Genomic DNA, 16,318 nt, shown 5'->3' on the forward strand with positions numbered 1-16,318 from the left:
TAACACATTTAGTAGTTAACTGTTCATACTGTTGTGTTAGGTTATTTAATCTGTCATTTGGTACGGATTCCTCGATTCTCTCAAATATTTCTTCCTTATCGTGTGCACATTGTAAATTTAACTCTGAAAATTTTTGTACTATCACGAGATCTCTTTCTTCCTGTTCTCTATCTTGTTGCCTTTCTCTAATCTCTACTGCAATTAATCTATTATTGTGAGAATTCAAAATCGGCTGTACTTCTTCTCTAATTTCTTTCTTTGATTCATCTTTCATGTTTTTGAAACATGTCCCTTTCGTGACCCTAACTGTGTTTCCATTGTTTCCATCTCGGTTTTACTTGTTCCTATTTGTGAGCCTAACCGTGTTATCATTGCTTCCATCCGTGTTCCCAAATTTAATATTGCACTCATCAACTGCTCCATATCTTCTGTTGTTAATCTCGTATCCTGAAAATTTTTTGATTGTGAAAAATTTTGAACTGGTTCCGGACTATTTTCCCGACTTATTAAATTGTTTTCCACTTCATTATTCATTATACTGTTCTCCTGTGTTGGCAAGTTCGCCATGTCAACAATTTCGTCATTCTGACTATCCATCATTTTTGCCTTTTTCATCGATCGCGTAATCATTTACAAAACATACAAAATTCGTCACTATACGAAAATTACACACAATGAGGCTTTATCTTCAACAATACCATTCACACGAAATGCTTCCCTCAAACACTATTAACGAACAATTGAAATCTTCCTAAGTGCACAAAATTATCAAACCCGTATACAAGACAACAAAAATTAAATTCTGCTAAAAATACCATTAGAAGAATGACAATTACCAAATCTACACATGCAATATAGACTACAATTACTAAACTACAAATTACTACAACAATACTACTGTCTACTATTTTTACAATCAGAAGAATTCCAAGGGATGATCCGAAGCAGCGGTCGCCACGTGCATGGGCACTTCATTATATTAATAATGCAAATATTTTTAATTTTTCGTAGCTGTATGTTCGATTACGAAGTCTCGTAAACGGTTGGCCCTGACTAGTTTTAGTACGCAATCTGACTGCATAGAACAACGACAAAGAATGAAAGAAAATTTCCGTTAACACAATTAATTAATTAAGTCCCCAGCAACTATAAAACGTACGAAACCAAAGCACAAGTGTAACTGTTCTGTGTGTGGAAGTGTGATTCAACGTACACATCTGGCACGGTTCTTCTTCAATAAGACAAGAAATTTTAAATACCATTTATACTGAAGTAATTAAAAAAAATAGAAATACTATAATTGCGTAAGGAAACCAGAATTACACTCTAATACAAGAACACAAGCCAGATGCTTTGTTGACTGAACCTGTAATGACGCATTATTTAAGACATTGAAATAATGAAAAAAAAGGGAATTTTTTTACCTTCATATCTATTGATGAAAAGCACTCTGATCATTACAATATCTCCATTCGAACAACATCTGCTGTCTAGTCCATCAAACAACTGCATAAAACATAGAACAAGCACTCCCTACTACAACATCTCAACACCAACTCACTACTACCACATCTCGATAAGCACTCTACTGCCACATCTCGACAAGCACTCTCCACCACGACTTCTCGACAAGAACTGCCAGTGGAGGCGGCTGAATAATACTCTTTGGCGCAATCTCTGGCGCTGTGGCTCAGTGTAGCCACCTTTCACAGTGTCTCTTGGAACACCGAACACTCCCGCTACTTCTTTTATACAGAAGCATCCACCGTAAGAGCACCAACTATTTACCCATGTTCGAATTCACATAGCTCGATAACAATTACTCAGAGCACTGTTCTGACAACGACTGACACTTGCAATGCATTGAGAACAATGCACTGGTGCCGTTTGTAGTCAAATACAAGAGTGCAATTTTCAGTCTTGTATAGCATCTGCATTTACGTTCTAGCATGCATTTCCATATTTTCGTCCAACGCCTGTGTAATGAAGTACCGTACTATGTGAAAGAAGCTGCACGAATATCCAGTCAGATTGAATTGAGATTTCGAAGTGGCACAAAGTGTGGCAAGTTCCTATAATTTTCAAGAACGTAAAACTGTACGTTTATAAAAGGTAATATGAGTAAGTCACAACTGGAATTAGTCAGTTTACACAAATACCTAGGTTTCACAGTTTTTAGGGATATGAAATAGAATGATCACCCGGGCTCAGCCAAGGACAAAGCAGGTAGCAGACTGTGGTTTGTTGGTAGAATATTAGGAATATGTTATCAGTCTGCATAGTAGATTTAGTACAAAATACTCATGCAACACAACCCTAAAATACTGCTCAAGTGCGTGAGGCACTGTCAAACAGTAGCTACAGAGGATATTGAACTCATAAAAAAAAGGCAGCACAGATGGTCAGAGGTTTACTCACGGGAATGCATAGTAGTGATGCAAAAAGCCAAGTGGCAGTCACTTGGAGATACTATCTCGCGAATGCCTATTTACAAAGTTTGAAGAACCAGTATGAATCGGGGAATCTGGACATATCCTACAGCTCCCCATATAAAGCATGCGCAGAGACGACGAAGACAAGATAAGACAGAATACAGCGCGCAAAGAGGCATTTAAGTTGTCTCTCTTCCCCAGGCTTCATACGTGAACTGGACGGGAAGAAACAGTAATAGGTGATACTCTGGAATGTAACCTTTGCCATTTATTTCACAGAGTTTCGAAGAGGATGGATGCAGATATTGAAATTTCTTTTCCAATCCTGTCTCTCTTGAAAGATCATAGTTATTACATGTGTCCATATTATTCCACGTCGTCGTGGACACCTGTATCTAACTCTGCAGTTTCAGACTCGGTAACATTGTTATTCGAACACTCTTACCTGGAATAAGACGACTACCAGCTTTCTTGTGTGTAACATGATAGATGCGCTTATTGAGTGGTAAAATTTATTTTTGATGGGTATTTATTATGAAATTAGAAACGATAATTAGACATGCATATAGTTGGGCAGACAAGACTAATTAAGCTTGTCTTAGCTCTTATATAGGTTACAATCCAAGAAATGAATGACACGACAAAAATGATTGTTCTGACAAAAGAAAACAATTAAGAAGGGCAACGAACGATTTTCAATTAAAATACTGCCTACAAATAAAGGAGTTAATCATATGGACAAGTGATTAGCAAATTGATCTTATCTAATCCAGGAAGGAAAACGGCCTATTTTCTTCGGCAGTTACATCAATGAAGCTGTGTAATTGGTGGAAGACTTGTTCAAAATTTATCTAACCTTTATCAACAAAACTTACTCCACTGATTATTATCCGCTTTACATCTGCAACTGATAGTGGGAGCTGGCTTGTTTGAACCGCAAGGAAATAACGCTTGGTGTAGTCGATGTAGTGACAGAATCGAAACATTCGTTAATCGTTCATCAGAGGGGGAAATATGAAATACCGTATGTGCATCTGAGTGCTTGGTGTTTGGTACTGTAGATGGCAGTTGTATGGAATATATTTACAACTTTTTGTCGCAAATCACGTTGTAAGTTTTGTTTTTCTTTTTAATTTTAATTTTTAAGACTGTCAATAGCTAAGAAAAACAGGTGTTACGGTGTACAGAGCTTATATTTGTAACACGGTGTCGTTGAGGTTATGTGTTTGTTTACCGGTGTGCTTTTTAAATACAGGGTGTAATAACAGTAGCATGCGTTGCTCAAATGTCTCGAATAATGCAGACTTGAAGTGTTATGGTTGTTATTACAGGAGGACGCTTCGTTACTTTTACAAAATTCCTCTTTTTGTGAAATGAATTAAATTAAAATAGGGGCATCAAGGCGTCACCTTTTGCAATTGAGTGCGGTGAAATCTGTTTTTGTTTTGTTGATCACTTTAGGCTCAGTAACCAGTCAGCTGATATACTTACTGTTCTATGGCCCATATCAGCCGTTCAATGCGACACAGACGAATGTGTGCAACCACTTGCCTGTCAATGTTATTGTTATTTACATTTCGTTCAAGACATGTTATAAGCCTTGCCCCCGTCTTTCTTTTATCAGATTACAGAGAGATTAGTAGTTACGCATAGCTTTTGTGGAATAAAAAGTCTGGAAAGAATTCCTTTTAGCCTACGCAAGAAGTAAATAGTACACTAAAGAGTGCTCTGTCATCCAAAAAACCACATTTTCCTCAATGTCATTATATTGGTAAGATGTAGCGTATTTCCTTAAAATTCTGATACGTTCATATAAAGTGCCGTTCCAATCTGATAGCTAGAAATATTCCTGTGGCACGAAATAAAAGAAACTGTAGTGATGTATTTTTTGAAATAAAAAAAAATTAGGCTATGCCATGATTTATACAAAGTAACATTTAGCACTGTATAGTTCAAATAATTAATAAGATCGAATGTTGACATTGAAATGATTTTTTTAAGTGTAAATACTGTTTCAAACCAAAGTGCAACCCAGGAAAAATGTGAGCGTTGTGTCTACAAATCATTTCAAATACTATTAATTTTATTACCTTTTAAGAGGTTCTGTTTGTTTGGCACATTTTATTCTGGCTGGCTTTAGCTGAGAAATACCTCTAAAGCTGTTGGGTCATTCCATGTCCAGTCACCCAGGCCTTGACAACAACCATGTCAGATGTTGTTGAAACTTTGTACAATTACTTCTTTTATCATCCTGAAAGCACTGGTAAAATATTTTTGCTCTATCTCTTATAGTTTTTTTTATAAATTTTTAAAGTTTTTAGATTTGGCTTTGTTTCAGCAGTCGGAAATTGTAACTTAAACGTGTCCTCACAACTAAAAAAATTTGTATATTAAAGAATACTCAAGATATCAGTATGAAATTTTGGAACAAGTTTGTGTATTATATCTAAATGTTAAAAAAAATTACCATAAAGATATATTAAATTTTTGCAAATGAAAAAAAATTTATAAGTTTTTTTTTTTTTTTAGCTAACGGATGTTTAGTTTTACAAAAACTGCAATATCTAGAGTCTCAGACCTGATAGAAAGCTCAAATTTGTTTTAAAATACTCTTAATTGTATAGGCTATTAGATAAAAGAAAAATTATGTTGGCTTTTTAACCTGTTTAATAGTTATCTAATTTTTAAAATAATATTAATTATATTTTAAAAATAAAAAATGCTAAGTGACTGAGACACCGAAAATAAGTTTTTGTCTTCTTGGAGTAACAATGTACACTTGGATTTTGTATTGTTACTCCTGTGTTTTGAAGTAAAAATTATTACAGTGTTAAATCGTGCTTGGATAGTATTTTATTGAGTTTATTCGAACTCTCAGTAAGTACTGTTGCTTAGTTTACAGAGATTCTTTTCCAATATCGTATAAAAGTAACCAGAACAGTAATCAGACCAAAAGTGAAATCAGTATTTCAGATATTCAAACCTGTAGTGTAGGGTTATTTAAAAAATCTGACTGTTTCCAAACAACCTACACACCTTCAAAAAAGTTACAACCGGTATCAGAATTGAGTGAGGAAGAAAAAGATTTGATCCACTTACGATCTGGAATTAATCTGTGTGAATTTAAGAATATATGTTCATAACACAGCTACTACTTTTTAAATGTTTTTGAAAAGTATCAAACAACATGTGTAGACCCACTAAAAAAAAACACAAAAAGCCCATCAAAACATTGTTGAGAAGTGTAGGCTTGGATCTTTCTAAACAATTACTGACAAAAAATATTAACATAAAACCTGGACAAAAGCTTTGCTCAACATGCCGTAACTTTTGTGAGGAAAAATTAAGAGTTGAAGTCAATGAAAGTGAAACAGATGATGAAGTCATGGTTGAATTAGAATCATTGGAATCCAGAAATGAATCCCTCGTACAAACAAACATTGCTCTTCATTATTTAGGTTTAACACCAATAAAGCTTCATGGCTTGTCAGAACAAAGTAAAGGGTCTTATTTTAAAAGGAAGGTTAGCAGTATTGAAAAGACTGCAAAAAAGGCGGTTTGAAAAGCATTAAAATATGATGCACCAAGTTCTGATGATGACGAAGATACTAGTGTGGTTGAGAAAGCAAAGGATTTTGATGTAATGATTTCTCTTATGAAAGAGAAGATTTCATCTGTTGGGAGGTCTAGAAAAATCCAGATTCTGACCTTGGCTCCAGATTCTTGGACTCGAAATAAAGTGATGAAAGAATTTAATGTAAGTGAGTACATGGTGTGACAAGCTAGAAAGCTAAAATCTGAAAAGGGTATTTTGGAAACTCCTGGTCCAAAAAAAGGTAAAACTCTTTCTGAAAATACAATAAGACTTGTAACAGATTTTTATGAAAAGGATGAAAGTTCCAGAGTGCTACCTGGAACAAAAGACAAAGTAAGTGTTCAAAAAAATGTGTACATGCAAAAAAGACTCATTTTGTGTAACTTGAGAGAACTCTATTATTCTTTCAAATGGGAGAATCCCGAGGTAGAAGTAGGATTTTCAAAATTTTGTTTCTTGAGACCTAAATGGTGTATCCTTGCTGGTGCTGCAGGCACACACACTGTATGTGTATGCAGTATCCACCAGAATGTTAAACTATTACTGGATGCTGTGAAAATTGAAGAATCTTATAAAGACCTAATTAAGATGCTTGTGTGCAACACAGAAAACCAAAACTGCATGCTACATCATTGCAACAGCTGTCCTGCAAATACTGCGCTAACAGAGTGCTTAACTGAAAAACTAAGTGAAGATTATGATTTAGAAGAAGAAATTGTAATCAGTCAGTGGGTTAACACAGACAGGGCAGAAATGATCAAACAGTCATCAGTGTTGAAGACTACATTTCTTTATTGGTTAGGTCATTGGAAAAGCTCACCCCACACTCGTTTATAGCAAAATCCCAATCAGCAGCCTTTAAAAGATTGAAAGAAGACCCACCACCCAAAACAGCAATTATTGTGATGGGTTTCAGTGAAAATTATTCCTTTGTTATACAAAATGAGATCCGACGTTACCACTGGAATAGAGGTGGTTGTACTCTACACCCAGTTGGAGTTTTTCTAAGAAATGAGGAAAACAATGTTTTTGTTTCCAACCACTGTTTTATTAGTGATGACCAAGAACATGACACTGGTTTTGTTAACTTTGTACAAAAAGAAATTACAAAGTGGCTGTCATTACATCATACTGACATTGACTCAGTTCACTACTTTACAGATGGTTGTGCTGGGCAGTACAAAAATAGAAACAGTTTTAAAAATTTGACTAAACACTTGAGAGACTTTAATTTGAAGGCCCAACACTCTTTTTTTGCAACAAGTCATGGGAAGTCAATTTGTGATGGCCTAGGAGGAACTATTAAAAGAATTTTAAGGAAAGCCAGTGTACAGCTTTCAGACAAAGAACAAATAATGACAGCAATCGATGTGTGTAAGTTTTGTGAAAAAAATATTGAAAACATTCATTTTCACTTTATTGACAAAAAAGAAGCTGATTTGCTAAGGTTAAAACTAGAAAAACGTTTTTCAGCAACCCGAACCATTCCTGGAACTAGAAGTTTTCATAACTTCAAACCACTTCCAACAAACAACCTTGAAATTAGAAGGACTACAGATAGTGTAAAACCCTCCTTAGTCTTTTCTTTCCATTCTTCTTCTGATTGGGTTCGTGTTGAACCATCCATAAATTGCAATGTGGCTGCAAATTATGATGGTAACTGGTACTTTGGACTGGTAAAAACAATATTCAATGATGAAGAAGATGCAGAAATTTTATTTCTACATCCTTCAGGACCCGCTGCATCATTTTATTGGCCTGAAAGAGAAGATTCCTGCATAGTGGCTTTGGAGCACATAGTCTGTGTAGTAGACGCACCTCAATCAAGCGGCACTGGGAGAATGTATTACTTCAAAAAAGACTGTATCAAAAGAACTGAAAGCTCTTGGATGAAGTGGAAAAACAGTTTGAATCAGCATTAATGTTTATTAAAAAGACAAAATTACTCAAAAAATTCAATGTTTCAAGCAATCAGTTGGGTTATACATACGTGTCGTAAGTAAACTATCTTTGTACATAATTCTAATGTAATCTACTATAATTAATAAACATGTTAAAAAGCCATCATTATTTTTGTTTTATCAAGTAGCCTATATGTTTAAGAGTAAATTAAAACAAATTTGAGCATTCTATCAGGTCTGAGACTCTAGATATTGCAATTCTTATAAAACAAAACATCCGTTAAAAAAAAAATGAAAAAAATACATATATATTTTTTTTCGTAGAAAATATTAATATATTTTAATAGCATCATTTTTATCTTCAAATATGTATAATAAATAAACTTGCTGCAAAAATTCATGATGTTATCTAAAAGAGTTTTTAAGATAAGCAAATTTAAAGTTTTGAATACAAATTAAACTGACCATTTCCGAAGGTTCATAAAATGCAAAACATAAAAACTTTAAAAATTTATAAAAAAAAACTGTAAGAGATACAGCAAAAAAAAATTGCAGGTGTTGTCAGGATGGTATTAGAACCATTTGAGCCAAATTTCATGAAAATCTAAGGAGGTGGGTGTAAAATTTATTTTTTATTGGGTGATTTGATATGGAATGACCCTGTTAAGTGGTATGAAATCATCAACTATCAACGTATGATACTGAAGTGGATATAGTTTTAATAGGTAGGCCTATTGCTCTGACATAAACTGAAACTACTCCAGGCAACTGAATTTGTGACAGTACATTAATTTTAAAAAGTATGTGACAAGAAATTTTAGATCTCACATGTTTAGCTTTAAACCAAATGGGATGTGCCTTACTACTAAAATGTAGACTTTCACGGCCGGAAATATCATGTCCATTATAATTATCCGGGCTGCGCCAGTGGATGTGTTGGACCTTCCATTGAGCTATGGACCCCCTTGAAGATGTCTCACGCAGTCGGAGTCGAAATGTTGAGAATCGACACAGAATTCATCAACCGACCACAGCATAACAGCCCGGATAATTATAATGGACATGATGTGCCTTACTGTGTTTGACATCCTAGTGACTCAGCCAAAAAATGGTAGAGGATGGTTGTAAAAATGTATCGTCACCTCCACTGATCACCAATTAGCTTTTGAAGCACCATATGATTTAATAGTAATAAAACTTCATTGTCACCACTTCGTGTCAAGTGCATGCTGTTTGTTAGCCGGCCGGGGTGGCCTAGTGGTTCTAGGCACTACAGTCTGGAACCGCGCGACCGCTACGGTTGCAGGTTCGAATCCTGCCTTGGGCATGGATGTGTGTGATGTCCGTAGGTTAGTTAGGTTTAAGTAGTTCTAAGTTCTAGGGGACTGATGACCTCAGAAGTCGAGTCCCATAGTGCTCAGAGCCATTTGAACATTTTGCTGCTTGTTAAATTTGATGAGTATTGTAGTGTTTGATGTTTTGGAGGCACCTGTTCTAGGGTTATACATTTGCTACATTATTGGTTTGTCTGCTACATTTAATATCTATGATACTGCTTAGCTGCATTTACACAAAAAACCATATGAGAGCATTGCATGTTATCACAATCCATTTCTGGATAGATTGGAGATGGATATTTGTATGTAAATCTATTGTCACTACTATGAATAATTACTATGAATGAGGATAGAACTGAAAGGAAATGAAGGAGTGAACGACTGTGTATGTATTTGGGTTATTATTTTGTATCTATACTGTAAAGCTCAATATAAATGCCAGACAGACACGTGGAAACTGGTAACTTTTGTATCCTGTCTGGTAATTGAGAAATTACCTGAAAACCTATCTTCAGTCTCTTAAGACAAATACTCGCAATATAGGTGCTTTTTGTTGGCTGATGTCAGTACGCTGTTTGAACAACTTTTGCTTCTGGCTTTTTTCGTGTAAATACCTCTTGCTTAAGCTTCTACAAAATGTGAGAATTTGCCTTGCAGTGTGAGTTTCCCAGTTGTCTGTTTCATTATATTTTAAACTAAAATTTCTAGTAGACTGCCACTCTATTAACAGCCCTGTAATGTTTCTGCTGCTCTTCCCAGAATTTTTGGTGTTTGTAAGTTACTCTTGTCCTGGTTGCTACATTCTTGTGGCAAGAAGCTGTCAACCTGGAACATGAAGTAATAACAGAAATTGCGATATTAATAAAGTGTGATGTTTACATGCAACACACAAGTAATGAAATTCTTTTGTCGAACTGCCAATACTGCATTGCATGGTGGCGAATGTTCTTTTTTGATTATTAAAAAAACAATGCTTCAGAGTAGTCCAGTACATTCTTGCTGCGTAATTAAAGATGAATTGTTGTACTTACATATTGCCTTATTTTTGCCAAGTGAATACAGCAAATTCCTCTAAATGAATTCACATTGTCACTGGAGTGCCGCTGTCCTCCTCGTGCACCCAGTGTGTTCCTATACATTCCCAGGCTATACTCTCATGTACTTGAAATTTTAAGGGTTTTAAGTGGTCATATTTTTCCAGCTGTATGGGTGTTTTGAGGGATTAAATTCCTATCTTTAAATATGTTTCTCTACAATTGTATGCCAGTAATTGAATATTCACATGTCAATGATAACAGAAGGTTGTTATCTATGATACCAACTATAACCTGTGTACAATAAATTGTGTTAGTGCTAAAGTAATACTGACTTCTACCTTCTGCATAATAGACTTTCTAATCACTGATGGCCTGTTGAGTTAAGTAAAACTACAAATGTTACCTTATATCTTTGTTGTTGACATATGTACGTCTGCCCAGGGGAGGGGGGGAGGCAGGCAATGTTGCCAGATAGCATGTGAGTGTGACATGCAAGGACGCTGATATGATAGTTCATAGGTGGGGGCCTAGTGGGTTGTATAGTATTTTTGATATCTAGAAAGATGAACGGTGACTTGTAAGAAGCCATGGAGGGCAACCTGATGAGCCATAAAAAAGTTCAATTTACAACCTTTTAAAAACCTTCGTAACAGCGACTTTTAAATTGTTTTCTTAAAATGAAAACATGTGACTACACTATCAATTTTCCTTTCCCTGAGAGCTGGGTGGGGAGGGGGAGGGTTGTGTCACAGCCGCCCCTGTTGCTCTTGCGTATGGGTGCTCTTGATGACCTGTACTCAAACTACAAATGTAAACTCCTCTTTTTGAATGTCTCTCTTCCACTCTATGTAACCTGCCTCTCTTTCCAAGACTCTGCACATATCTACAAAACAAGTAAAATGACAAGCATGTGGAGACCTCAGGAGAATTGTGGTTGGTAGACACCTGACCCCTATCACTTCGCTTGCTGAAACATCAGTCGTGAAGTTATTTTAACCAAAGTGTAATGTTCTCAGAAGAATATGTTGTTTATCATTCGTAACAACATTGGAATCCACATTGAACACAATCTGTAGACATTCACTATATGCATGCCTTCAGAATCTGTGCAGTTGCTGTTATACAGGATGTCCCACATAAGCCTCCCTGATTTCAAGGACCCAGGAGAGAAAAACCACAGTAGATACAACAATGAAAAATGCACTACATTGTAGAGCATCTCAAAGAATTTATATTCCCTTTTCAGAAGTGCCAAGTATCGTCACCAGTGTGCAGTGTGGTCGCATGAAGTGAAAATGGTGACTCCACAGCAGCGCGCGCAAGCAGTAGCGTGGTTTGCAGAAACAAAATCGCTGATTACTGTGCAAAGAAATTATCATTGTTTGTATGAATGTGATCCACAAGAATGGTATAGGAAGTTTTTGGCAACATCTGACGCCGAACAACGAACCATGCCGACAATAATTTGCTGCGGATATGCTGCACTGTATTGATATGGATGCCAGCTTCCTGGAAAGATGTTTATTCTCAGATGAGGCAACCTTTCACCTATCAGAAAGGGTTAATAGGCATAATGTTCGGATTTGGGTTCACAAAATTCGCACATTGTCATTGAACATGTTCGCTATAGCCCTAAGCTAAACGTCTTGTGTGGGCAAATGCACGACAGGATTGTTGGACCGTTCTTCTTTGCGGAACAAACTGTGAATGGGTCAGTGTATCTGGATGTGTTGGAGTAGTTTGTGTACCCTCAGATACAAGACTTGCAACCCCACACCATTTTTCAACAAGATGGAGCTCTGCCGCATTGATCAATGGCTGTTCGCAAGTTCCTGGATAGGAAGTTCCCAAATCGTTGGATTGTACGTAGAGGCTCCATTGCCTTACCACCATGTTCACCCGACATTACGCCGCATGATTTCTTCATGTGGGGATTCGTGAAGGACCAAGTGTATGCGACTATAGTGGACGATATTCCTACATTGCAACATCGTATCACTAATGCGATTGCAACAATAACAGAGGAAATGTTACAAAGAACTTGGCAAGAAATTTAATATAGACTCGACATTCTTCGTGCTACAAATGGTTCACATGTTGAGGTGTACTAATGATAAAGAAATAAATTCTTTGAGATGCTCTATAATGTGGTGCATTTTTCATTGTCATATGTACTGTGTTTTGTTTTTCCCTCTCCCTGGGTCTTTGAAATCGGGGAGGTTTGACTGAGACACCCTGTATATCTCGGTGGATGTACAGACTTCTTTATTTTTCTGTAAGATGTTGGTGAATGTGCACAGGTACATCCATGCACAGGTACATCCATACTCTGCAAACCACTTCTATTGCATGAGAGAGGGGGGGGGGGGGGGGTTGGATACTTCCCACTGTGCAACATATTAGGGTTTTTCCCATTCCATTCATGTGTGGAGCATGGCTACAATATCTGTTTAAATGCCTCTGTGTGTGCTGTAACTAACATACTCTGGTCTTGGGAGTTCCTGTGGGAGCTATAGTGTAGAGGTTGTTGTATATTCCTAGGTTCTGCACTTTACATTCACTCTTGAAAACCAAAGGAGTGATGACCTTCATGCCTATTTATGCTCTTACACTGGTTGAGCAAGTGACAATTTCATACTACATGTTATCACCCCACTGTACAGTGCTTATCTCATAGACAAATATTTCAGACTTTTCAGTGCAAGCATGGGCAGCTTGATGTCTGTATATGGATCCATGGATACTTGGAGATGATGTGAATGTTGTTGCCCCATAGTCCTCCTCCACATGTCTTTCTCACAGAAAGAAGTGCTGTAACTACTGAAACTCCCCCAAAGTTGTCATAACTTCTCTACTACTTTACATAGAGCGTCAGAATTGCAAATTTAGTTGGCATTGCTTCCTGTACACAAAATACCTACTCGACATACTCTCCATTAAAGTAATACATTTGCAACATTGTTAAATCCATCTCTCTAACTCTCTTTGAAAAAAATAATGTGTGTGCCGACCTGTATTCTCTCCTTTCCAGCCAGTGTTGTAAGTTTGTCATCAAATCATTTTGGCCAAAGACTATTTGGAACATGTGAGGCAATACTGATCTTACGTCTTATCTTAGAAGAAAGATAAGGAAAGGCAAACCTACGTTTCTAGCATTTGTCGACTTAGAGAAAGCATGTGACAATGTTGACTGGAATACTCTCTTTCAAATTCTAAAGGTGGCAGGGGTAAAATACAGGGAGCGAAAGGCTATTTACAATTTGTACAGAAACCAGATGGCAGTTATAAGAGTCGAGGCGCGTGAAAGGGAAGCAGTGGTTGGGAAGGGAGTGAGGCAGGGTTGTAGCCTCTCCCCGATGTTATTCAATCTGTATATTGAGCAAGCAGTAAAGGAAACAAAAGAAATATTTGGAGTAGGTATTAAAATCCATGAAGAAGAAACAAAAACTTTGAGGTTCGCCGATGACATTGTAATTCTGTCAAAGACAGCAAAGGACTTGGAAGAGCAGTTGAACGGAATGGATGGTGTCTTGAAGGGAGGATATAAGATGAACATCAACAAAAGCAAAACGAGGATAATGGAATGTAGTCGAATTAAGTCGGGTGATGTTGAGGGTATTAGATTACGAAATGAGACACTTAAAGTAGTAAAGGAGTTTTGCTATTTGGGGAGCAAAATAACTGATGATGGTCGAAGTAGAGAGGATATAAAATATAGACTGGCAATGGCAAGGAAAGCGTTTCTGAAGAAGAGAAATTTGTTAACATTGAGTATAGATTTAAGTGTCAGGAAGTCGTTTCTGAAAGTATTTGTATGGAGTGTAGCCATGTATGGAAGTGAAACATGGACGGTAAATAGTTTGGACAAGAAGAGAATAGAAGCTTTCGAAATGTGGTGCTACAGAAGAATGCTGAAGATTAGATGGGTAGATCACATAACTAATGAGGAAGTATTGAATAGGATTGGGGAGAAGAGAAGTTTGTGGCACAACTTGACCAGAAGAAGGGATCGGTTGGTAGGACATGTTCTGAGGCATCAAGGGATCACCAATTTAGTATTGGAGGGCAGCGTGGAGGGTAAAAATCGTAGGGGGAGACCAAGAGAAGAATACACTAAGCAGATTCAGAAGGATGTTGGTTGCAGTAGGTACTGGTAGATGAAGAAGCTTGCTCAGGATAGAGTAGCATGGAGAGCTGCATCAAACCAGTCTCAGGACTGAAGACCACAACAACAACAACAACAACATCATGTTTTTTTGAGTCATTGTATACGTTACCAGTATCATTTTATAATTTTGCACCATCAGTAGTCCCACACACTTCACTTCCACCGATTTGATCTTGCAACCATAGAGAATTTGCAGGCTTTGCAATTACGATGCCAGGGCAAGTCCTTGGTGTGCAAAGACATTGTTATGGAAGATCTAATTCAGGTTGCATTCCAGACTCTCTCAGATTCTTTTTTTAAAAAATAGGAAACTGTTGTTCCAATTCCACTGATTTGCTGGTAACTGAAGTTATTGCAGACTCAGCCATTATTTGGACACAGTTTCCTTGGCAACAGCAGCTGAGGACCCAAAATGCTTACACCTTAAAGAAATATGTAATTCTTAATTTGCTTACCGAATCAAGGCTTGTAAACAGAAGAAGAGAAAAACTTACAGATACAGTCTCTGAATGTTGTCATTCATTCTCAAAATCTCTTTGAAATGATAAGAAATTGTCATAATGAAATGAAACTGCTTCTGATAGTTGCTCTTTGGTGAAAATTGTAATGACAGATTAAATTACAATGTTTAATTCTGTCCCATCGTAATTGGAAGTGCTTTTGTTAATATGGGGTGACTTTGCCAAATGGGGACAAACTCCCTGAGAGTATTAGTAGCAAACAGCTCATGTGGACATATGGCCGGAAACACATTCCAAGGGAGGTACACAGACTTGAAGATGGAGATAAAAGATCTTTGACAATGTAGATTTCAATGATTGAAATCATACATGAGAACATACAAAGCAAATCGGAATGTCTTGTGCATACCACTATACTAGCTTTGTATACTACACTAGTCCCACACTCAAGAGGGTAGTAATTTCGTCCATGACAGTGGCATCTTCACAAATTTCTGACTCACTCTGGTGTGAACATGTGTCATGTAATGCAACATTGGGAGACAATGGTCTGATAAACCAACCAGGAACAGGCTCACATGATCTCTGCATGCATAAAGACAGGCAAATGGCAGTGGTTGGGCAGCAGCACAACTGTACCAGTAAAAGTATCTCAGCTGCCACGGCTGCAACATAACTGTTTGCAGCAGTGTTTTGTTTTTTGAGTGAAACAGGCTCATTTATGAGGATGAGTTACTATTCTAGGCAGGTGTGTGTGATATGTACACAGGCCTTACAGAAACCGTTTCCTGCAGGTTATCAGCATTTAGTAAGTCCGCAGCTCGTGGCTAGTGTTGCTGCCTCTGGATCAGGGGGTCCCGGGTTCGATTCCTGGCCAGATTAGGGATTTTCTCTGCCGTGGGACTGGTGTTTGTGTTGCCCTCGTCATTTCATTCCCATTATCATCATCATCATTCATGACATTGGCTCAGTTGGATTGTGTAAAAAAAAATTGGACTGTGAAAAAAATTGGGACTTTGTACAGGTGCTGATGATTGCGCAGTTGAGTGCCCCACAAAACCAAACATCATAACCATTTAGTAAAATCAACCTGTATATATACTTTTCTCAACAGCCACATATAGAAGCAGAAACTGTGTCTTAGAGTTTGGAATTGCAGGGTGTAATACATTTTTATGTGGTTATTATGAAGTTTATGTATATTTACACCAATAGAAGCTCCATTAGTGAAAAGACAAACAAGTGTGTAAACACTGTCTATAGGCAGAGCAACTGGGAGCAGGTATTAGTGGGGAATGGGAATTGAGTGTGGGTGGGTGGTGGCGGGGGGGGGGGGGGGGGGGTAGAGGATGGTACGGAGTTGGTGACATAGGTAGAGGTATGTCTA

At 37.2% G+C, this 16,318-nt stretch overlaps 1 protein-coding gene across 1 annotated transcript in view; it reads left to right on the plus strand.

Annotated features, from left to right (window-relative positions):
* The first annotated feature begins 3,460 nt into the window (after window positions 1–3,460).
* The window catches only part of LOC126455573 (uncharacterized), a 119,648-nt gene continuing 106,790 nt past the window's right edge, over window positions 3,461–16,318 (plus strand). The window contains exon 1 of the mRNA XM_050091327.1: window positions 3,461–3,542. Within this exon, the coding sequence (XP_049947284.1) occupies window positions 3,494–3,542 (49 nt within the window). The 5' untranslated portion in view covers window positions 3,461–3,493. The remainder of the gene's footprint in view (window positions 3,543–16,318) is intronic.

Source organism: Schistocerca serialis, chromosome 2, assembly GCF_023864345.2.
Source record: "Schistocerca serialis cubense isolate TAMUIC-IGC-003099 chromosome 2, iqSchSeri2.2, whole genome shotgun sequence".
Taxonomy (NCBI): domain Eukaryota; kingdom Metazoa; phylum Arthropoda; class Insecta; order Orthoptera; family Acrididae; genus Schistocerca; species Schistocerca serialis.